General features: G+C 39.5%; 1 protein-coding gene across 1 annotated transcript in view; it reads right to left on the bottom strand.

Moving 5' to 3' along the window:
* Window positions 1-338: 338 nt before the first annotated feature.
* The window catches only part of CPS1 (carbamoyl-phosphate synthase 1), a 176,711-nt gene continuing 151,973 nt past the window's right edge, over window positions 339-25,076 (bottom strand). Inside the window, exons 34-38 of the mRNA XM_034432365.3 lie at window positions 23,234-23,332; window positions 8,449-8,508; window positions 5,345-5,457; window positions 4,537-4,666; window positions 339-795 (exon numbers count right to left, since the gene is read on the bottom strand). Of these exons, the coding sequence (XP_034288256.2) occupies window positions 697-795; window positions 4,537-4,666; window positions 5,345-5,457; window positions 8,449-8,508; window positions 23,234-23,332 (501 nt within the window). The 3' untranslated portion in view covers window positions 339-696. The remainder of the gene's footprint in view (window positions 796-4,536; window positions 4,667-5,344; window positions 5,458-8,448; window positions 8,509-23,233; window positions 23,333-25,076) is intronic.

Genomic DNA, 25,076 nt, shown 5'->3' with positions numbered 1-25,076 from the left:
TAACATATAGGATTGGGACCAGGGAGTCATAGAAGCTTTCTGAGTGTTTGGGACCTATCAAGCTCTTTCAACACAACTTACCGCAAAGGATTATTGCTCTGGACATAAAACCATGGGAAATCCCTCTGCAAGTTGTCTTGAATTCTTGAAGAATAGGCAAGATATAAATCTATTTAAATCCTCAAAACAGATCAGGCTGTTCTAGAATACTTAACAATTTAGAATATTAAAACTATTACAACAGCTACTGATTTTATTTTTTTCACATGCTTAACCAAACTTCAAGATACTTTGGAATTAAATCATCCCATAGAGGAATAAAGGTCAAGAACAGAACCTTTTTATTTCTGAAATATGTTGGAGTAATCATGTTTTATTCTGAGTTGCCATAGCTAAATTGCAAAATTCCAAATTACCCATACAGCAAAAATTAGAGGTTTTTGTAGTTCTTTGTTGTAAGGTAACAGTCATCTCAATTCTTATCACCTGGATGTGGCAACCTTAATCTACCGATGGCTAGAGGTGATGTTGATGGTTGCTATCATATTGGCAGTACAAATCCAGTTTGGGAAAACTGCTTGCATAAAGCTCCAAAGAAGATAAAATTTTGGATATTAATTGAAATTAGGATTTACAGAATAAAAAAAAAATCTCATTCAGGAATGGAATTTCTTCATTGCTGGGAGACGGTTTCTTCTATGCTGCAGTGCTGCTATTCAACCATCTATAGTGGAACAGGCTTTTACAGTCTAGTTTTCCGGAATAATGGAGAGCTTCAGTGAAGAGTTTTGCTACCTAAAACCATAAAATCCATGAGGAGTACAAATGTTTAACAAAACAAATTAATGAGAATTAAGCAAATTCCATCTAAGTGTCATTTATAAATTATTTTCAGCAGATTTTTCCATTAAAAGAATCTATTGTATGGCTGATGCAAAAGATAATTCTTTCCATGTTCAATTTATACAATAATTATGGCTGAGGACTGGGAGGGGGGAGGGGTGTGAAAGGAGGAAGGACTGATTTGCTACATTTATTACAACTAACACATTTGAAAGGTTTAAATACAGTCTCCTTTGAGCTTAGCTGAATGCTTAGTGATTTCTATATACCGTGTTTCCCCGAAAATAAGACCCTGTCTTATATTTTTTTGAACCCTGAAATAAGTGCTTGGTCTTATTGCCATGCGCTCAAAAGCCCGATTGGGCTTATTATCAGGGGATGTCTTATTTTGGGGGAAACAGGGTAGTTCTTCCTGGCACAGTATGAAAGTGATTTCCCATTACTGTTTTCTGAGATGGTTATGCTGCCCCATCTATTCCTTCTCTAGCCTGCTCTCCTGGTAGATTCTACTTAAGATTCTGCTTAAATTCTAAGCTCAGATCCAGTGAGCCAGAGATGCCACCTGCTAAGAACTGAGAGACTTAATTTGGGTTAAATCAAGCAAACAAAAGACCCAGTCTATCTCCCCCCACCCCGAAAGGTTCAAATTGAACACAAAATGGAAAACACATATATAATAAAAATAAAATATATAAGATAAAGCAGTTATTGAGAATTTGCTATATACTGTATCAATTCTATCTTAATGTCAGCCTTGCTAGATAGTCTAGACATGAAACACAACCAGATGAACTAATTCTACCTTATTTTGAGGTTACATCAATAGAATCCTGAAAGTCTGAAAATATATTTCTCCCCCTGTTGCCTTTATAGCTCAAGAAACTTGGGAGGGTCCCTTCTGAGATGTTTCCCATGTCTGTATTCCTTTTGTGGGCTAATCTGTCTCTTATCCAACCATTGCCTTGGCTGTGGCTCTTTCCTTGTCTCCTAAGATCATTCCCGCATACCATTGGCTGTGACTCCTTCTTTCCTAAGATCATTCCTGCATACCATTACATTAAACTATGGCTCACGCTTCTATATAGGTCAATAGTGTGTAACCTGAAATTCCAGAATCTAGCCTGTGACCAAAAGCAAAAAGGGGATAGTAATTCTGAAGAGTAATTATGTTTACTGTTATGCTGAAGTGATGGGCATAAAATTTTCTTTTCCTACTACATGATAAGAGGTGAGAGTCCATGTTCTGCAGTGGTTAAGATACTGGATTAGATCAAGGGAAATCCTGATCTAATTCTGCTTTCAACCATGAAAGCTCATTGGGACAGTCACTTTCTTTCTGACCTCACAGAATTTTTGTGGAGAAAAACTGAATGACATGGAGCTATGTATACCTCCATGAAGTGCTGGAGAAAAGGGGCTATAAGTCTAAATAAATAAGTAAATATTTCAAAAGTCAATTAAAATCTTCTGTCCAAACTTGGTCCTTAAAAAAAAGTATTCAAAGTTTGTCTGTGATTTAATTCATAAAGAAAAGTGTTCATAGTTGGTTGTTTTTCTTTCTCTTTCTCTATAATTTCTTGTTACATTTCAAATAAACATATAAATTACATTTTTGTTTGTACACTTTGTTTTCTCTGGGTCAAGTTAAACTATGAGATGGATAAGAAACAAAATGTTTTTCAAGGAAAGAAGAGATATGGAAACATATAAGTGGTATTGTGAAAACTAGTTTGTTTTCTGTTTTCATTTTCTTATCACATACCCTTAATTTCTTCAGTTTCTTTTTACTAATTTTCCTTTTCTGAATTTTGCATGCTGTTGCTTACCCAGAAACGGTTTTGTGTAATAGGTATATGGGTATGTATGTATGTATGTATGTATGCATGCATGCATGTATGTAAGTTTTTGTGTGCGTGTGTGGAATTCCCAACCCCTTTGCCCCTTCCTTCCACAAAAAAGAAACACATTAGGTCTTTGCTACCTAAGGATTCTGTGCTAGTTCGAAGCATGTAAAGAGATCTTCAATATCAGCTGAGTTCAGCAGATGAGCATAAGATGAATTCAGCCAATGGGCTTAGTGGAACTCAAATAAACTTTTTTTTTCAATACAGATGAACTGAATAATTTCTTTTACCTATTTCTGTCCTTGAATAGCCTATTTCCCCATTGGAGAAATATTTATTCCTGCATTCTCCATGCCTATCATGTTAGTCACCAAAAGGACAAGTGACCACTAGATGGCAGTTCAACATTCGTTTTCTTTTATCTTTATGCTGCCATCTAGCAGTTTTTTAGATCTTTGCAGCTGGTATCAGAGTTATCTTTTCTGTCCACTCAGCAAGTTTTCATAATTCTTGCAGGCCTCCTGGAGTAAAATTGAAGAGTTATATTTTCTCCTTCTTTTGGTCAAAAAACAAGGAGACATGTAAAATCAGGCCAGAAGGTTTGAGAAGGTTTGTATTATTCTAGCATACTGGTGTGGTTCTAGTTACTAGAGTCTAAAATGTGTACAATATTTTGTTTTTAACATATTGATCCATCTGCCATCATTGCAGCCTACAATCAAAATTGAAAGTACTGTACTGTATTAAGAGCCTGGTTGCAATACCAATGACACATCATGCTAACTTCCTAATTTTTAATAGAATCTATAATAGAATTATGGCTGAGTAATAAAACAGCTTCATCCCATCAAAACATTCAGGTTCATTTGCAAATAATGTGCACAGCTAGCAATTTACTTCATTTTTCTGTGATGAGTGGAGGGCATTGTTTAATTGCTTTGTTTAAGCAAAACACCAATTGCATTATAGTTTGGTTTGGTTTTTTTGCATGTTCTTTTTGGTTAGCTGAAAAAAGCGCTGAAGCTGATAGGATTCAAGAAAAGGGAGGTGAAAAGGATTGGCAGCCCATTTCAAATTGCTTGGGGAGATTTGAGTGTGAAAAGTGTCACCAAAGTGTGACACGTGTGGAAGTGCCCATGTTGTCCTTTCCTTTTCTAAGTAGTGATAGAGAAAGTGACACTGGCAGGATGCAGGGAGAGGAGAGGAAGGAATGTTCTTCTGTTTCTTTTTCTCTCTGAAATGCTGATGAGCTGTGCACTGCCTAGAGGACAAACACTGAAGGGATAGAGAGGTAAAGTGCTCTCACAGACAGCAGGAACATAGGAATGAAGAAAGGGGAAGAGAGCAATGACTTTGCTCCCCTGCTGCTATTGTGTGCCTTCACATACATTCTCTTGTTCTAATTATATCAGCAATTCTATTAAATAGGCTGCTATCATTAGGTCTGTATTGCAGCTAAGGAATAAGGCTTGGGGAAGAGAAGATTTTGCCTAAGGCTATCCAGCAGAGACATGCAGCAGAAATCTCTGGATCAGATTTCAATCTCTATGCCGTGTATTAGCTCTTATGGATATGAGTTTTCTGAAAATCAGCACTCTGTTCTCTATTAAATAAAAATGGTTTTAAAACTAATGTGAAATACAATACAGAAGAAGAAAAGTAGAAGAGGAGGAGAAGGAAGAGGAAGAGGAGGAGGAGGAAGGAGGGGGGAAGGGGAACAACCCTATCCTAAATCAATGAGATTTGGCCACATTTAAAAATAATTTGCTGCCAGACATTGATTAAGGCTTTCAAGTTGGGGTTACTCAATAGGATGCAATAACTGATTCGATGGGACTATGAGAAATACCTGTAAATTAGTGAGGAGAGAGATTCCACCATCAACTGCTGCCCTACGGATTAGGTAATTATCCTGTACAAACTTGGTGTTGTTGTTGGGAAGGTTAATTACCAAGTCTATGCTCCCATCCTTTATGAGCCTGAAAGGAAGCATATATGAGATTAAGAGCTCAAATAAAGCTATCACCAGTAAATCAAATGCATTTTTTAGAATTCCATCAATACAGGTCTTTGTATTCAGTTGGTAATTTTTTTCAACTCTAAAGCTAGACTCAAAGGCATTAAAGCACCTTGAAACTGACTGCTTACAGTCCAACTCAAGATGTTCTAATTTAAAAGCAAACAGTGTGAGATATAAGCACAGCAGTGGGTTAAAGTAGAGACGTGTCAAACTCATTAAGCCATATTCAGCTCCATAAGAATTGTGCCTTAGCTGTAACCATTACAGGCACAACAGCAGCTTAATTTAAACTAATCTGGGATGATAGATCCATCAGAATGGCAGGGAAGGGGAAAAGTTGTGGCTTCTGCAGAGTTAACTGGATTCAGAGTTCCATGCTCTTAAGAGTCTGAAATCCACCTAAGTTTACTAAGGAAGATAATAATTGGTAATAATATTTCAGAATGCTCAATAGTTACTATTTAATACTAAGCAGGTGTAGACAGCTCAGATAATACAAACCAAGTTATATTGACCCCATTTCTCTGATGAAGTTTTCTAAAAAAAGTCAAAAGTTTACAAGTCATTTTCTCTCACTGCTGGTTCTAATGAAAGTTTTGCCCAACTGTGAATATTACCAGTTTGTTGGATCTCTTACTGTCTGACTGGAGGAAGTGTGGATTCCGAGTTCTCCTTCGAAGGCCAGGCAACTGGAGAAGCAGGTATGTCATTACTATTGAGCCATGCTGAAGTTGCTGGTGTAGCATAAAGCTGCAGAAAGAGATTTATGTACATACATGCATGAGTGTGTATATGCTGTGTAATGATTAAAAAAAAAGGTTTCTTTAACAATCAGTGGTAGTGTAGGAGATTGAGCAACTGAAAATCAATGACAAGCTTCCTGTTGAGTTTTAATGACAACAGCCTGAGTAGGTATGAATCAGTTGCTGCCTTTTTAAAAAGAGACATTGTAATATGGTTTGGGATGTCATAGACCACACCCATTTAACATAATTTATCTTTCCTCCAGTTAGAAACTGGATGACAAGGTAAGAGAATAATAATAAACCAGAAAAAATCCATAGTACTAAGGTTCAGCAATGATTAAGAATTCCTTTTTTACTGATTTAGTAACAAAGTATTGTTTTATTACTTCTACTATTGGAAATCTGACATTTGGATATTATAAAAGGATGCCATCATTGAATTACTATCTTTTAGAACAGCAGCCCCCAACCTTTTGGGCACCAGGGACCAGTTCTGAGAAGAGAGGTTTTTTTGCAGACCAGAGAAGGCGTGTGCTGCCTGCATCCTGCAGATGGGTATTTGCTTGTTTGCATGGCCCAGTTTCTGGCATGCTGTGGATCGGTGCCAGTCCATGGACTGGGGGTTGGGGACCCCTGTTTTAGAAGATTGCTGTTCTCCTACTTGGAAATGTTTATACAGAAAGATGAATCTTCTCCTATCCAAAGGTCCCGAAACTTTTAAAACTGCCTATTGATTCCTTGCTACATATGAAATAGACAGTTCTACATATTACGTGTGTTTTGGCTATTCATATGGTTTGGTGCTAAAACAATATGAAAAGTCAGCTATCCCCTAAAAGGTTCAGCTACAAGTTTAACAGGTACACACTAGCAGAATAGTAGAAATGTATAAGCAGAAAGCCTTTCATGCTGTTGGGCAGAGCTTACTGGAAGACTTCATGAATAGTTTTTGTTCCAGGATCTGGCAGGATGCCAAGTGATAAAAGCTATCTGTATCCATGCTGTATCTTCTCTAATAGGACCATCCAATAAGAGAGAAAGAATCTGGGTACCTACAGCTGTTGTCAAGAAGTTTTAAATCCCATAGACTCTTCAGGTGAGAGAGTAAAGTAAGGAACAAACTGATGGGTCTGCCATTTGCCACATTCCTCCTTGTACCAAGGGTGACATGGATGGACATTTTCCACTCAGAAAGCTGCTGTCTACAAAAAGAGGGTGATGAAGTGGGGAATGACTACTGTATTTGTCCCCACTTCTCATCTGTGCTGCTTACATGTTTAAGCTGTGCAGCTTAAATGCTAAAAAAATATTTGTGGACCTTTTCTCACATGTCTCTGGCAACATCTGGCAACTCTGGCACCACCTTAGCTGTGATGGTGCTATTCTCTTAAGAGGATAACAGTGGCACTTTAATGGCATGGCCAAGTTGAAGCACTTCATTCACTGTCCATGCTATTGACAGCCAGTCTGGTGATCCCTTGAGAGGAGGGTCAGCCTCAGTTTATTGGCCACTTCAGGATAGTGCATCATTTATTTCTTATTGCCACCTAAGAGAGTGAGTTTGAAAAAAGCAGCAAAAAAAAAAATAAATCTATTCTATTCTCCCCAAGCAGGAGATTGATTTTTTAAAGATCTAAACCTCCAGAAATCCATGAACAGGCTTGCAGGGATTCAGTGGAGATCCCTGGTTTGGAAAGAGCCACTTGTCAAAACTTGCCATCCTCCCAGACTGTATTCTTGCATCACTGTTATGATTGTTGGATGGATTCCCACCAGCAGTTGACTTTCTGAAAGAGGTGGATTGGAAAGCTGATCACTTTGCTTAACAGGATGGGAAACAAAACACAACCAACTTGTGAGCTGAAACAGGCAACAGATTCAGGTGAAGGATTGACAGTGGGGTGAGAAACTTTTATACTATTATATAGTTTTTATTCCTAGGTGGATATCAGTTTAACTCAGAGGTGATCAGAAAGCTCATGTAATTCCATTTATAGGGTAAAAAAAATATAATCTAAAGATGAGGAATAGATAGTGTATTGTCCCTTATGCCTGTGGAACCAAGATCTATATGTCAGCACTGAACAAGTGGACTTTGAAGAGCCAAATCAGGATTTTGTGTTTTACAAAACAGCTTGGAAGTAACTTTGTCACATGTCGTTTCAGCCTTTGCAGCTGGCAGTATAATAGCTGATACAACAGACTCTTATTTAAAGGTGAAAAGGAAGTATTGATTGGTGTCAGAAAAAGACTTAGCCACTGGGTACTTCAATGTTCACAGCGCTCTATTATTGCTTACAAAAATAAATGGCAGAAGGGCTAATTTTTCAGTCTAGTCAATATAGTTTTTCTTGCTCTTAATAATAATGAAATCATGATATGTACAGATAATAAGACCTGAAGTTCCAGAAAATTGATAATATTTCCTATGCTTTCCCACACAGAACAGCTTTTCCTTTCTCTAGTTACAGTTTGCATGTTTCTAAACACATGTGGAACATCTGCTGTAGAAGAAACATGTTTAGCCCATGTGATATGAGTGGGGAGATTTGGATATCACCAAATTCAGGAAAGAAGTAGTGGTGAAATCCAAATTTTTTTACTACTGGTTCTGTGGGCATGGCTTCGTGGGTGTGGCAGGGGAAGGATACTGCAAAATGTCCATTCCCATCCCACTCTGGGGCCAGCCAGTGGTGGTATTTGTCAGTTCTCCGAACTACTCAAAATTTCTGCTACCAGTTCTCCAGAACCTGTTGGAACCTGCTGGATTTCACCCCTGGTTTGAAGCTGTTCACAGAATAACCCCAAAATTTGTTCATTCTCACTTGCCCGTGTACTTTATTGTTACCCAAAGTTTCCAAATTCTACTGTGTATTTCACCTATACTCATTGAGTTTTACATGAAGAGATGAGGGAGCAAAGCAAAATCATTTTGGATGAGCCCTTAGCTAAGAAGTATAGCCTTTCCTGAGTTCTCATACAACAAATAACCTACCTTAAAACCTTGACTATGCAGCTGCTCTGCTTCATAAAGAAATTTTGGACGGAAGGAATGCTGAAAGAAAAACAAGAATCAGCTAAGCAGAACATTTTTTTCCACAATGTTTGCAGTGAGGATCATCCACAATATACAGGAAATCTCTGCTTTTACCACAGGATACATAGTGAAACTCTGTGTTAGTCTTTGACATCTGCCTTTTCTTAAAAGTGAATGTCATAGAAAGATATACAATGCATGAGCTTTGCTGTAGTGGAAAGTTATTTTAGGTTAATAAGGTACAAAAGTATTGTCTGCAATTGAAGTCCATGTCTCACCAATATGCTGGGTCCCCAGCATCTTAACATAACACTATGCCTTTCAGAGCCTTATAACTAAGGAGTATGGATTATTAGACAACAGAACATTGCTTGGTCACTTGTTCAGGAAAGTTCATAATTCTTTATTTGGTCCAGCACCAATTGACCCGTGGAACTTGAGGAAAGGAAGAAGAGGAGAGAAAAAAGGGGCAGAAGGGCAAGAATAGAGACTATATCATGTGAAAGCTCAAATTTAATTTGAAATAGTTAGTAGAAACTGACAAAAGTATAGGTCTCTCTCCTTTATAGTAATGTCTAGAAACTTACTTTTTTAAAAGTTAGAGTGTAAAGTGGCTAAAAATGAACTATACTTTATACACTCCTGTTCTGTTCTGTTCTGTTCTGTTCTGTTCTGTTCTGTTCTATTCTATTCTATTCTATTCTATTCTATTCTATTCTATTCTATTCTATTCTATTCTATTCTATTCTATTCTATTCATGGAAGGTCTATTTAAAGAAGCAATGATAAGTCAGTTATTAAAACATACCATCTGATTGAGAAGAGTTAAAAAATCATCAGCTGACTTCAGATGGACCATTTATAACCAAAGTGATAGGGGAGGTTATGGCCTTTAAGACACATTATGCAAGGCATTTTTTGATTAGCTATACCTTCTGGTTCCAGATTGGCTTTTAGCCAGATTGAGGGACTAAGATTGTGTTGATCAACTTGGTGGACAGCAGACACTGCTGATGGGGTGTGCTGCACTGCTAGTTTTCTTGGTTTTCTTGGGAGCTGTTGATATCTATTACAAGTTGTAAGTCATTGACTTACAACTACAATTGAGGCCTAAATTTATGTTGCTAAGTGAGACATTTGTTAAGTGAGTTTTGCCCCATTTTACAACCTTTCTTGCCATAGTTGTTAAGTGAATCACTACAGTTCTTAAGTTAGTAACATGGTTGTTAATTGAATCTGGCTTCCCCATTGACTTTCCTTGTCAGAAGGTCACAAAAGGTGATCATATGATCCCCGGACACTGCAACTATCATAAATATGAGTCAGTTGCCAAGTGTCTGGATTTGATAATGTGATTATGGGCATGGTGCCACCATCGTAAGTGTCAAAAACAGTTATAAGTCACTTTTTTTGAGTGCAGTTGTAACTTTGAATGGTCACTAAATGAACTGTTGTAAGTTGAGGACTACCTGTACAGTATCCATCTGCACCACTAGGGAAATGGGGTTTGGAGAGCACTGTTATGTCACAATTCCTTCTATTAGGGTGTGGAAAGAAAGTGCTGAGAAATGTCTATTATTTGACGCTTATCCCATGAGTCTGTCTTTCCACCAAGATCTCATCTTGTACATGTTCTGTTTAATAATTATATAAAACCACTGGAAGGAGTAATTCAAGGCTTTGGAGTTAAATGCACCAGTAAACCAATGACTTCCTATTTTACAGCTCCTTGTCATATACTGTATGTAGCTCCAGGGAAACTAGCTTGGTGGGCTTGATAAAAGTGAAAAAATTATATCCAGACAGACAAGCAAGTTTCAGATGTAAAATTCAGCCTATGTTAATCAGGATTGTATTCTCTTTATAGGAGCAAGTCCACAGTTCCATAGAGATTCTTCACTCCTACTATTTCTAGATCTTCAGTGGCAAGGAGAATATTTATCCATCTGCAGTAAGGCAGTTATGCGAATTTCTGAGCTGACGGAGCCTAAAATAATAAATCATTCTCTATATATTAGACTGCTGCAATGTGCCCTACATCAGACTACCTTAAAAGAATGTTCTGAAATTTCGGCTGATGCAAAGTTAGCATTAGGCTGCTAACTAGTGCATGATACTAGGGTTACATGAATCATAGAATCATAGGGTTGGAAGGGACCTTGGAGGTCTTCTAGTCCAACTCCTTGCCCAAGACAAGAATCCGTATAAAATCTCAGACAAATAAATGTCCAATCTTTTCTTGAAAACCTTGTGTGATGAAGTACTCCCGACTCTGGGATGCAAGCCATTCCATTGACTAATTGTTCTGTCAGGAAATTTCTCCTTAATTCCAGGATGTATTTCCCTTGTTGAGCTCCCACCCATTGCTCCTTGTCCTGCCGTCAGGTGCTATGGAGAATAAATCCATCCCTTCTTCCCTGTGACAGCCCTTTAAGTATTGGAAGACAGCTATCACGACTTCCCTAAGCCTTCTCTTTGTTAGATTAAACAAATCTAGTTCCCTTAGCCATTCATTGTACAGCTTAGCTTCCAGACCACTAATCATCTTTGTAGCTCTTCTCTGCCTTCTTTTTAGGGACTCAGCATCTTTTTTCGACACAGTATTCCAAATGTGGCCTCACTAGCATAGTATTGAGTAATATTCTCAATTCTCACAATCTTTTTTTGGCAATTGCAGAACACTGCTGTCTCATTCTTAACTGGTGGTCACCAGGATCAACACTCAAAACCGTAGAAATGGTGGTAGATTTTAGGAGAAACCCTCCTATACTCCCACCTCTTACAATACTAGACATTACAGTATCAACAGTAGAGATCTTCAAGTTTCTAGGTTCCATCATATCTCAACTTAAAATGGACAGCTAACATCAAAAACGTCATCAAAAAGCACAACAAAGAATGATCTTTCTGCGCCAACTCAGAAAACTCAAACTGCCCAAGGAGCTGCTGATTCAGTTCTACAGAGGAATTATTGAGTCTGTCATCTGCACCTCTGTAACTGTCTGGTTTGGCTCTGCAACCAAACAAGACAGACACAGACTTCTGTTCCTGTTCCTCTTCCGTTCCTGTCCTGTCCTGTCCTGTCCTGTCCTGTCCTGTCCTGTCCTGTCCCGTCCCGTCCCGTCCCGTCCCGTCCCGTCCCGTCCCGTCCCGTCCCGTCCCGTCCCATCCCATCCCATCCCATCCTATCCTATCCTATCCTATCCTATCCTATTCTGTTCTGGAAATACCAAATGAAGCAAGCTGTATAACAGGAATATGCAGGTTAGTAACAAAAAATTACTGTTTATGCTAGAAGGACAGCCTATACAGCCTCTTTTTAGCATAGAAATGTTCATAACCATGTACCGTTCTGATGTCTTATCACATAAGACAGTCTCTGTACATCCTGCCCTACTTTATGTACCTATTAACTCCAATTTTCCCAAGAGGCCACTTCTGTTAACTGTTGTTATTTGCACTGTCTGGTGAAGGGAACAGAAGTAAACTGGTGTGGAAAATGGCTGGTGAAAAAATGAGAATGCAGTGGTGCAAACAGAAAGGGTTAGAGCTAGAAGGCACCTAGGATCTCCTCTGTAATAATGATGGCTGTCAGTTTAAGTAGAAATACAAAGTTGTCATTTATTATTATTATTATTGTTGTCATCCTCATCATCCAGATTATTTTTTATTGTGAATTAATTATGTTGTTTAGCAAGACCTTTCTACTATGGTTCAGATCTTCATTCAGATCAAAGGCAGCAGATGCTGACTTTCAAATTAAAAGCATTTCTCTGCTGCCTGAGTTTTATCAAAGAGTGAGGGTATCTGATTTTGCTTTTCTTGGTACAGGTTTACACTGAGAAACCTAACAAATATAGCAAGGAATTTGTAAAGGAAAATGAGCCAATTGTAGTTTCAAGGGTCATTTCTTGAGAAGACATTTCTGCTCTCTAAATTAAGAGGAAAATATAAATATCTAACTTGACAGAGTTGGCAGCTTCTCAACTTTGGAATCGCTCTGCCTTCTGGTCTGGACTTTCATAATAGAATGATAATGTTAGCCTCCGCTTTCACTGCTTCAGCTGCCATAAGAAACGGAGGGGGGGAATTAGTCAGGGGGGCGAGGGGAGGGAAGAGCGCAGGAGGTGTCTTTCCAAGAAATGAAACTTATTCTCCAAAGGAGGCGTTAGACCAACCATCACAAATTCCTGATGGATGACGTTGGCAGAGGAGATTCCACCTGACCCTTGGGAGACCTTTGGATTGGATGATGGATGATGAACACAGGGGGGCGGGGGATGCTATCTAGATGCTATTTCGCGCGTTTTGCTCACTTCCAGCTTTACCTGGGTTGTGATCATTTCATATTCAGTAAAAGTACTAATCTCTATAAAATATGGAGTTTGGGTCTTTCTTTCCTGGATTTTGAAGGAAGCATACCTGACATTAAGCTGGAAGTCACTCCAGTTATCCAGGAAAAAAAAAAAAACCCTGAGAGACTGGAATTATGTCAGATGAGGCAGTGACGAAGACCAGATGGGAGCAGCGAGTTCCGCGGCTGCTACCCTCCAAGCGGAGAGAGAAAGTGCAGAATGGTTGGAAAAACTCCGATTAGAGCCGGAGGAAGCCAGATGGTTGAAAGGAGTTGGGAGATTGCCAGACTGGGGGGAGACCCCCTGGGGAGTGACCAGCTCCAGACCCTGTAAGAAAGAGGCAGTATGGATGCAGGAACAGAAGGAACGCCTCATGATGGAACAAGCCTTGCAGCTTATTCGTGATGTGGAAGAGAGCAGGAAAAGCCGGGAGAGCCGGGAGTCTTTTGGGTTTCCTGAGGAGAAGGGAGGAGAAGACCCCAGGGGGGAGCCAGAAGAAATAGCCTGTGGGAGAGAAGAAGAAGCTGAGGAAAGAACATCCCAGGCTTCTGCTGCTCAAGGGAGGGATGCAGCCGGCCAGGGACCCCCAGCCTTGCATCCCCCCCCCCCGCAGACGCAAAAAGCCAAAAATTCCCCCCCTACCTGGGAAATATGATGGGAATCCGAAAACCTTGGGGTTTTTCCTGACCCAAGTGTGGAACCACATGCGGGACTGGGGGGAAGACTACGTATCAGATGCCGCCCGAGTGAGATGTGTCACGAACTCCCTAGAGGGATTAGCAGCTGAATGGATGATGGTCCTCCACAATAACAACTCCCCCTTATTGACAAATTACAACCAGTTCATGTGGGCCCTTAGAAGGCGGTTTGAAGACCACTTAGCTGAACGCAAGGCGAGACTCAGGATGAAGGGAATCCAGCAGGGCCGGAGACCTGTGGCAGAGTATATCCAAGAGTTTCGCGAGCTGGCACCCTATATGACAGGATGGTCAGAAATGGCTCTATTGGAGAGTTTTAAAGATGGGCTGAATGAAGAGATATATCGAGACTGCAGAAGTATGGGGGTCCCCGAAGACTTGCAGAGATGGTACATAGTAGCTGAGGACGTGGAAATCGAGTTGACCCAAAGCCAACTCCGAGGAGGGCGTACGGGGGATCAGTCATCATCCTTCCACTGTAAGGGAGCACCCAAGATGACGGGGGGGAGAGCAGAATTCAAACCCAAATCAAAGCCCTTCACCTGCTTCAAATGTGGGAAGGAGGGACACCGAGCTGCCGAATGCTTCTCCAAACCAGTGCCAAAAGTTGCCGGCCCCGGCCCCAAGAAAGGCGACAAAATACCCGCCAAGACCTGCGGCACCGCCCTGAAAGGAGAAGTCATTGAGTTCGCTCCCCGAAACCAGGGTGAGTTGAGAACTCTGACCAACGATGACGACAGCGAGACGGACTCCAACTCCGACACCGACGATCGGGTGAGTCATACGGAAGAACCCCTACTAATCCCCATAGAAGTAAGGGTTCCATCTACAGGAACCCATGCCAAAATGTTAGCTTTGTTGGACTCGGGGTGCACCAGATGCATAATTAGCCCCCAAGTGGTGGAGGAAATGGGACTAAGACTAAAAACGCTAAAAAGACCCATTGCGTTCTGTCAGTTAGATGGATCGATTGCAGGAGGGGGCCCAGCTAGTTTTATGACCGAACCCCTGGAATTGCAGTTGGGAGACCATGTAGAGAATCTCAGATTTATTGTGGGATGGAAAGACCCCTTATACTTGGACTGCCCTGGCTTCGAAAATGGAACCCACGGGTAAATTGGAAGACCGGGGTCTTGCGCATCCGCACGGCAAAACCGATCCCAGAGAAGGAAAATTTACCCGTGAAGGATGAGATACAACCAGAAAGGGTGGAAGTAGCATTAGACTATATTGAGGGGCAGGAGAAAATTCCAAAAGAGTATTGAGACCTCAGGGAAGTTTTTAGCGAAAGGGCCTCAGACACGCTGCCTCCCCACCGGACTACCGACTGCACTATTGAAATACTCCCCGGGGTGAAGCTTCCCAAACCAAAAATCTACCCCATGACCCCTCGAGAATTAGGGGAATTGCGAAGCTTTATTGATAAGAATCTAGAACGGGGATTCATCGAACGAGCCAAACCCAAGGTGGCGGCGCCAGTGATGTTCCGCGAAAAGAAAGATGGCTCCTTTCGTTTGGTGGTCGACTATAGAAACATAAACGCTATTTGCATGGAAAATGTTTACCCCCTCCCACTCATGAAGGACATGTTAGCCCATTTAGGGAAGGGAAAGATATTCACCAAACTTGATTTAAGAGAAGCGTACTACCGAGTGAGAATTAAAGAGGGGGATGAATGGAAAACAGCATTTAATTGCCCACTGGGATGTTTCCAGTTCAGAGTACTCCCTTTTGGGTTACAGGGAGCTCCTGCTGTATTCATGCAATTGATCAACGAAGTATTGCATGAGCACCTGTATAAGGGGGTGCTAGTCTACTTGGATGACATTCTTATCTACTCTGAGAACATGGCCCACCATGTCAAATTGGTGCGAACTGTCCTGAAAAAACTCAGGGCTGCGGAACTATATGCCAAACTTTCTAAATGTGAATTCTACCAAGACAAGATCGACTATCTTGGGTATCGCATATCGCATGATGGAATAGAAATGGACCCTGAGAAGGTTCGTGCAGTATTGGAATGGGCTGCACCACGCACTCGCAAACAGTTACAGAGTTTTCTGGGGTTTGCCAATTTTTATAGACAATTTATCCCCTCGTTTGCAAAAATTGCACTGCCAATTACTGACCTTCTAAAAACAAAAGGTGAAGTAAAGCCCAGACCCACGAAACCACTGGAATGGACTATGGACTGTCAAGCCGCTTTCGAAAAATTGAAACGGCTGTTTGTGGCTGAACCAGTACTCAAACACCCAGACATGGAACAGCCTTTTGTAGTACAAGCTGATGCCAGCAACGTAGCTGTGGGATTGCAAAAGAATGAAAAGGGGGAACTACAACCTTGTGCCTACACGTCCCGGAAACTCGCAGAAACGGAAAGGAGATGGGCCATATGGGACAAGGAAGCTTTTGCAGTGAGATGGGCCCTGTTAACCTGGAGACAATTTCTAGAAGGAGCGAAACACCCTTTTGAAGTTTGGACTGATCACAAAAATTTAGAGGCATTAAAGACACCACGTAAATTGTCCCCAAAGCAAGCTCGTTGGGCCCAACATTTCAATCGTTTCAATTTCACTCTACGTTACCTTCCTGGTGGAAAGAACTTCAGGGCAGACGTACTTTCCAGACTGCCTCAGTACAACAGCATCAAAAAGGAGGTGGTTCAGCCTATTATCCCCTCGACTCAATTGGCAGTACCAGTAACTACCAGAGCACAGGCAAAAGTCGAACCAGAACTCACGGGAGACTTACTTTAAAAATTGCGAGAAGCTCTGGAAACTGATGAGTGGTTTAAAAACCACTCAAATGAATGTACACTCCGTGATGGACTAGCTTGGATTGGGGTAAAATTGTATGTTCCGGCCAAGTTAAGAGAAACAGTATTGCAATATGCCCATGATTCCAAGGCAGCGGGACACTTTGCATTTGTCAAAATGCTACATTTGGTTAAGAGACAATTTTGGTGGCCTGCACTCAAGAAGGATATACAGGCATATGTCGCTAGTTGTCCAGTGTGCGCCTCGGCTAAAAGACCTCCAGGGAAGCCACCTGGATTACTTCAAAATGTGGCTAGACCGAATGCCCCGTGGAAGGAAATATCTATGGATTTTATTGTAGACCTGCCAGAGAGTGAAGGGTGTACTGTCATTTGGGTGTTGACGGATTTGTTTTCCAAACAAGTACATTTCATCCCTTGCTCAAAGATCCCTTCAGCAAAAACCCTTGCAAAACTGTTTATTCGTCAGATTTACCGACTACATGGAGCTCCAAAAAGAATAATCTCGGACAGAGGTGTACAGTTTACTTCCGACTTCTGGAAGGAGTTTTTGAAATTGATAGGCTCCGCCCAAGGGCTAAGTTCCAGTCACCACCCCCAAACAAATGGGGCTTGTGAAAGAACCAATGGGGTTTTAGAACAATACCTAAGATGTTACGTAAACTACCAACAAGACAATTGGGTAGACTTATTACCATTTGCAGAAGTGGCATATAATAATTCCATACACAGTAGTACCGGTTTCACTCCATTTAAGGTTGCATCGGGCCAAGATTTCGTACCAATCCCCGAACTACTGCAAGATGATCCCCAAAACCCTTCTTTGATGGACTGGATTGAACAATTAAAGAGCACTTGGGCAGTAACTCGAAAAGCGTTAGATGAGGCACACCGAGCCCATAAGGCACAAGCCGATAAAAAAAGGTCCCCAACACATGTCTATAAAGTGGGTGATAAAGTCTTCCCCTCTACTAAGTACTTACAAACTACCCAAAAATCGAAAAAGCTTGGTCCCAAGCTTTGTGGGTCTATTTCGTGTAATCAGATTGATTAATCCAGTAACAGTGGAATTAGAGTTGCCAAAAACGCTGAGACGTATACACCCTGTATTCCATGTTAGCTTGCTAAAACCTGAACACTCATCTCCGCTAAGAGCTAACCAAAGCTCCCCTCCAGTTCCCATATTCATAGAGGGGGAGCAACATTTTGAAGTTAAAGAAATCTTAGACTCTAGGAAACACCATGGTAAAGTGCAATATCTAGTGGCCTGGAAACATTTTCCTTTGTCTCAAGCTGAATGGGTAAATAAACGGGATGTCCGGGCTCCAAAGAAAGTACAACAATTCTATACAAAATATCCAGATAAACCTTAATTCTTGTATATATTTTGTTTCCTCTTTCTCTTTTTTCCTTCTATCTAGGACTAGTTTAGTTTAGTTTTAGTTTTATTTGATTTGTATACCGCCCTACTCCCGAAGGACTCAGGGCGGTGAACAGCCAAGCAATAAAATACATAAATACAAAAATTTAAAAAACCAGTTAAAATCAAATTAAATCATTTTGGCCCAGACAAATTAAAACACCCCAATAATTTAAGAACAGATTTAAAATTTATATATTAAAAGAGGGAGGAAATTAGGCCAAGCCTGCTTGATGGAATAAAAGAGTCTTCACAGCGCGGCGGAAGGTGCGCAGATCCGGGATTCTCCGTATCTCTGGGGGGAGCTCATTCCAGACGGTAGGTGCCCCCACAGAGAAGGCTCTCCCCCTAGGGGTCGCCAGCCGACATTGTTTGGCTGACGGCACCCGGAGGAGTCCCTCTCTATGAGAGCGTACTGGCCGGTGGGAGGCTATTGGTGGTAGTAGGCGGTCCCGTAGATAACCAGGTCCTAAGCCATGGAGCGCTTTAAAGGTGGTAACCAAAACCTTGAAGCGCACCCGGAAGACCACCGGGAGCCAGTGCAGCTCGCGCAGGAGAGGTGTCACATGGGAGCGCCATGACGCTTCCCTTCTGCAGAGGGGCCGAATGTCAGCCTCAGCTTTCACTGCTTCAGCTGCCATAAGAAATGGAGGGGGGGAACTAGTCAGGGGGGCAAGGGGAGGGAAGAGCGCAGGAGGTGTCTTTCCAAGAAACGAAACTTATTCTCCAAAGGAGGCGTTAGACCAACCGTCACAAATTCCTGATGGATGACGTTGGCAGAGGAGATTCCACCTGACCTTTGAAAGACCTTTGGATTGGATGATGGATGATGAACACGGGGGGGGGGATGCTATCTAGATGCTATTTCATGCGTTTTGCTCACTTCCAGCTTTACCTGGGTTGTGATCATTTCATATTCAGTAAAAGTACTAATCTCTATAAAATATGGAGTTTGGGTCTTTCTTTCCTGGATTTTGAAGGAAGCATACCTGACAGATAAACTTTTACCAAACATTATTGAATGCTTATAAAAGAGATTCTGAGAGAGAGAGAGAGAGAGAGAGAGAGAGAGAGAGAGAGAGAGAGAGAGAGAGAGAGAGAGAGAGAGAGATTACAGCAGTCATCAAAGCTGTCCTAGATGTCAAGACTGATTGACAGTATCTGAAGTAGAAATCATTCACTTCTAAAAAGTGAGTTGTAACTTGGCTTAGAACTGCAAACTACTGGGGTTCTATTTTAAAATGAACATTCTCATTTCCTTCAACTTCCTTTTCATACACAGTATAATTATCCTATGAATAGAGGCTCCTCAGCTGATTCTGGTTTTTATGGAACTATGCCAGTTCAGTTAGTACTAAAAGCAGTATAAGCTTTTCTTACTGCACTTATTAAGACTTTAGCTGTAAATTGAATATGAAATCAAGCAAATTTATATATATATCAAATATCTGTGCAGATTAATCAACAAACTCATCTTTGTGCACTTCCAATTATATTTTGTCCTGAAATCATTTAGATTTTTTTCTCAAGGATTGAAGAGTCTAGTTAATGGAGTGATTCATGGCTGCATTTCCTTCAGCCTCATATTTCTTTTTTTAAAACCAGCTGCAAAGGCTGCAGCTTGTAGTAGAGGCCAGCTCATTGATGGGAAGGTGGCCTAACCTAACCCCTTCATCCTGCACCACAAATTCAGTCTCTTTACAAGTTAGAGATGTCTTTTTAAAATAACTTATTTGGAACCTCATCCCTATGCCTCTTCTCAATATGCCTCAGACTTTAGTGTTTTTTAAAAAATTCTGATGCATGCATTATAAAATCTGTTCAGAGCATATCCCCATGTACTATGCCCAGAAGCAGCAAGCTCATATTTAGTTCCTGCAGCAATATATCATACCTAGTTTGCCTAACAAAGAATATAACTGACAACAACCATCCAGACATTCAACCATATACTGTCCAGCATTGGGCAGAAGATTTTACTAGATAATCTTAAAAGTCTCTTCCAGTATTTACATTCTATATATATCAAGTGATTCAGGAACAGACCCTAGTTAGTCAAGGTTTAAAGATAAGGCATTTCCTGTATGTTGTTAACATGTAACATTTTACCACAGGGATACTACTGCTGCATGTCTTCAATAAACCTTACTAAATATTCTATTTAAGAAAGACAATAAAACAACTAGTCAACTAGTATGTTTTTCTTAAATGTCAGGTTTTCCTCACCTTCCTTTATCTAAACCAGGGTTCTCCAAAGTAGTCAATATGGACCCCCAAGGATCAATGGGATTATCCAAGGATTGTTATCATTGTTATTTGTAGTACTGTTAGTTAAAATAACATTAACAATAAAATTTAAATATTAAATTATTTTCATATAATAAAAGTTTGGAGGGTCAATGAACAATCTGAAACTTCATAAAGGAGTTGATGAGCTGAAAAGTTTGGGGATCCCTGATCTAAACTCAAGGACATAAAGGTGGCATAATGGTTAGAATGGAGAATTGCAGGCAAACTTTGCCCACAGCCTGGAGTTTGATCCTGATGGGACTCAAGGTTACTTAACCTTCCATCCTTCCAAGGTCAATAAAATGTGGGCCCAGATTGTTGGGGGCAATATGCTGACATTATAAATTGCCCAGAGAATGCTGTAAAGCACTATGGAGCAGTATATACTGTAGGTCTAAGTGCTATTGCTATTGGAACCTGAATGGGAATATCTTCCCATTCTTCAATTAAATTGAGTCAAATTGCTTGCCCTTTTGGCTAATAATACTTACAGAAAATTAGGGCAGAGCATTAATGTATATTTGTTGTAAATATGAACTTCAGAACACATACTTTAATATACTCTCTTCTCTCCCATATACTATTATGTCACTTCATATTTGATGCAATAAAGCAAAACTTGTCTCCATTTCTGCTCCCGGCAAATCTTGGGCTCACCTTGCTTTTGTGTAAAGTATAAAAGGGGACCTCCAAGACCTGGCCTATATTCCTAATTATTGTGCTTTTAGATATATTCAAAAATATTTGAAGAAAAACCAAATATTCCTCACCATAAGAAAGTCAAGTGGAAAGGATATTCCATTGTCCACTATAATGAAAGTAATCACAGTAAGGGCTAATGGTATTGCAAAACCAATTTACCCAACCTGCATCTATCATTCCTACTTCAGTCATTCCCATTTGTTACTTGTCATCCATAAAAGTCATTACTATTATTATTATTATTATTATTATTATTATTATTATTATTATTATTCCTATTTATTTATTAAAATTTACTAACTGCCTAATTCTAATGGATTCTGTTCAGTCTATTTGCGGATATTAAACTTAAGCAATCCGAATTCTTTGGTTCATTTTATATTCATTATTAGCAGAATTCTATCTGACAAGTTATATCATCTACCATTAGTTTTTCTGATCTATCCATTTTTATTCTAAAATATGCTTGAGCGTCTGCTTTTTTAAGAAAAATCAAATTTCATCTGCTTTAAAATTGGATTCACTTTTATTTTCTTGAGGCATCCTCATTTAACAAGCAGTTAAATGAAGAAAAACTAAAAAAGCAAGTTAATAATATAGTTGATTTCACATCCTGACACTTATTTCTACTTCCCATGACCTTAGGACATTTCTAGACAGACCTATAGTTTCATCATGCAGAGTAGATGCAATGCTCATTAATCATCACTAGGGGATTAGCCAAAAGGGCAAGCAATTTGACTGGGCATCCTCTATCAACAGGTCAAGCATAGCACCTTCATAATGACTGATAGACCACTATTATTTGGGCAGTAGCATCTGCTCTGTGGAGCATACTGGAATAGGTGGCAGAACTCAACAGCTGGAGCAACAGAGCTTATAGTGATAAGAATTGCTTCTAGCCCATTTGTAAAATATTGAATGACCCCAAAGTGAACAGCAGGGACTAACATAATGAACTATTTTGCTTGAGAGAAATATCCGATCGTATCAAGGTTGGGTGACAATATAATTCATTTAAAGGATGAATTAATTGCCAAGCAAACTTCCTGAGCTTATTCTCTCAGGGGTGGGAATGACTTTTAAACCTGTTTAAAGTTATAAGGTAACATGCACAGGCATTTTTATTAATGATTGGCTAGTTGAACCCAGTTTTCTAGGCCTTCAGTCACCTGTTTCTGGGAGAAGTAAATAAATGGAAAGGATTTACTTATTGTACTAGAACTGTTACCTTATAGACATACTTGAGAAGGCATTTGACCCTTTTGTTTGCTTGTTTTTGCTCTTCTCTCAGGTCAGTTTCCTGTTGCTAAAAGTTGGGGGCCTAATTCTCATATCCTTTCTTGCTGTCTACAATAATCATTCAAGATTGGGAAGTCAGTATTATTTTTAATTATTTTCTTATTGACTTTATGCGGGGTATAAGCTTATTACGAGCACAGCAGGAGGATTGTAAAAGGCCATCAATTGTTTTTATGAGACCCCTAGCATTTTCCAATCTCAGATCCAGTGACTGATCATTTGGAAAACAGACACAGAGGCCTTGAGGAGATTTATTAATGCATCACCCTTCTTCTGTATCTTCTGCAGCTTGTAATTACCCTGAGGCAGTGAAGAAGCATTGCAGGAAGAAAGGGGTGGGCAGACTTGTAAGGTGGGGGGAGGAGGGAGATTGAGGATTACTTTTATTTTGCAAAATGAGTATTCTCAGGTTTCATTCAAGTATCTGGGTATGTCAAAATAGTCTCAGATAAGATGACATGATCTGTGGGAATATTCAGGAGAGCTATTGCTCTTAATAACACAAATTGTTGGCATCCGCTGTGTAACACCAGACTATTTAGTATGCTAAAACAAATAGGATTTGGATTTGTCTGGACAGAAAAGACTTCCATTTGAATGAACAATTACAGCTACACAATGTAGGAGGAAACCTATTAACTCTTATTGTATGAAATAATTGAAATACTAGTTAATAAGTCTAATACATCTTCCCTTTGCTGGAGCAAATACAGGATTTTTCACAGAGATTAAGGTCCCCCCCTTTTCCACTTTAAGTTAACAAGGATATTATAAGCATACAGTATACTCTATTCTCTGAACTGTGGGCCCTTAGAACATTCTAAGGACCAACTCTGAACTGTGGGCCCTCTGAACCTAAGCACTTAGAACATTCAAGGAAGTTCTTCTAAATGTTCCATATTTTAAGAAGTTTGCCGAAATCCGTTCCTGCACCATCCTTAGATTGGTACATAGCATTTGAATTGTATACTTCTCAGAATTTGATGAAAATAGTTCTTTGCTCAAAAACGTTACACAGTAAATATAAAAATAACAGTCAGGAATATTTCATGGCAAAGCATATTTTAAAAATTGTTTTTGCATCAATTAAAAATTTTGATGATGCAACAGGACACAGAAACAACAAGTACCAGAAATAGATTGACCTCTCTCTTTTACAATGACATGTCTTTGCTCTACACTCAAAACTGCAGCAGCTCACCTGGACGCCAAGAAGAATTCCCTTCCGTGGCAACTTAAATCCTGCAGAGAGCATTGCTTTCAGGAAGGCTGAGTGAACATTTTCTCCAAAGCCAGCCACCTGGGCATTGTGGAAAAAACAGAAAAAGATGGACAAAAGAGATAAAGAAGGAAGTTTGATCAAGGGCATTGAAACAATAACATTTTTAAAGGGGTCATTTTTTCTCTTTTCTCCTATTTGTAGCTCTTGAACCAGCCAGGAAATGGCAGATCAACAGAGATGAATGTTATATTTTAATTAAGCATTAATGAAGGAATAAGGAATATGTTACTTTGAAACAGCACACCATGGAGCAACTTAAATGGATCCATCTATGAATGATGTAGTTGCCAAGCACAGCTTCTGGTTCATAAGCATGAATACATTCCACAGAACATTGATTTATTTAATGCTTAAATAACAGTGAGAGTTATAAATGCTTCTCTGGACCCATAAATGAATAATATTGCCTGCCATAAGAATGCAGAATTGCTTAGGGAATATAGACATTTCTTGATTATTTGAGAAGCTGTTTCAGCTCAACACAACACACAAAAAGTATAGGTAGGAAGCAAAGGAATGAGATGCATTTTGCATATAGCTTAGTAAATTGTTAAGTCCAACCAATGATATTTAAGTTCCTTTCCAAGTTATATAGTCTATGTGATATGTTAGGTTATCCTTCAATTTCTTTGTTATTATTTGATAGAATTTGAATTTTACTGCAGGTATTGTTTTGCAATCAACTGATGAAAAGAGAATAACAAATCAATTGCACAGTGATGAAACCAGCAGTAGCACCTGCTAGTGTATCCTTTTATGAAGGAGTGATTAGAGGCATCATTCACTGTTGAATGCCAAGCATTAATGCTTTAGAGTACATTATATTGTAAAAATATGCAAACATTTCACAAATCATGGCCATGTCTTCAATTTAGGTAGTCTATCAAGAGTATTTCATAGATTTTCTTTCCAAAATAGTGAGATATCCTGCACTATCTTCATAGTTTCAGTGCCTTAGGAAGAGAAAGAAGTAGGCATGTAGGTTTCCTTTGTAATAAGACATTGTTAAAGCAGTGGAATGGAGCTAGACAAACAAAAGAAGTACCAAGCTCTTGATAATATTCTAAATGGAACAAAACAAAAGCTTTACTAATGGAACTGTTTTGGCTTGCAAAATTTTACATCAAATTGCCCGTCTACTTCTCCCTTGAATATATCAGGTTCATGTATTACACTAATCTATAAACCACACTTTATAAATCATGATAGTTAAGGAGATATAATATGCTAAATCAAACCCAGAAATCATATTCTTGAATATAATGGGCCCCAATCATTTTTATGCAACTTTCAAAATAGAAATGATCAAGCTTGTATATTAAATATTGAGAAGGGGAAAGGAAACATTATCTCAAAAGTTTAAGCTACTGCTATTGACACTTATAAGTGGTTGGAACTTCCTATTTAAATCGAAGCTCATTCTGTTTCTATAGCTATTCATTTAAAATGCATTTGTAGAATAAAATGACTGTTTTACCAGTGGAGAGTTTATTACTTTCTATTCACTGGCAAGAAAGACCTTCACAATTTTCCTATTTTATGGCAATTGTGAATATGGATCTTTCTAACTCATAAAAGTTAATAATCTCTCCTTTATGACTAAAATATTCTTTCTCACTATCTAACACTTAGAAAAATAATCTTTGTCCCCCGGCTAAAATATTATTCCTTCTTTCTTTTGTTTCTGATGAAATCGAGCCCCTTCAAAAAGTTAGAAAGACAATCAGCTTTTCTCTCTCCATTAACTAGCCTCAAAGCAAAA

This window comes from Pantherophis guttatus, chromosome 1 (genome assembly GCF_059756535.1).
Source record: "Pantherophis guttatus breed Tessera chromosome 1, ASM5975653v1, whole genome shotgun sequence".
Taxonomy (NCBI): domain Eukaryota; kingdom Metazoa; phylum Chordata; class Lepidosauria; order Squamata; family Colubridae; genus Pantherophis; species Pantherophis guttatus.
The sequence above is the reverse complement of the archived record's forward strand: the minus strand, read 5'-3'. Positions and strand labels throughout refer to the sequence as shown.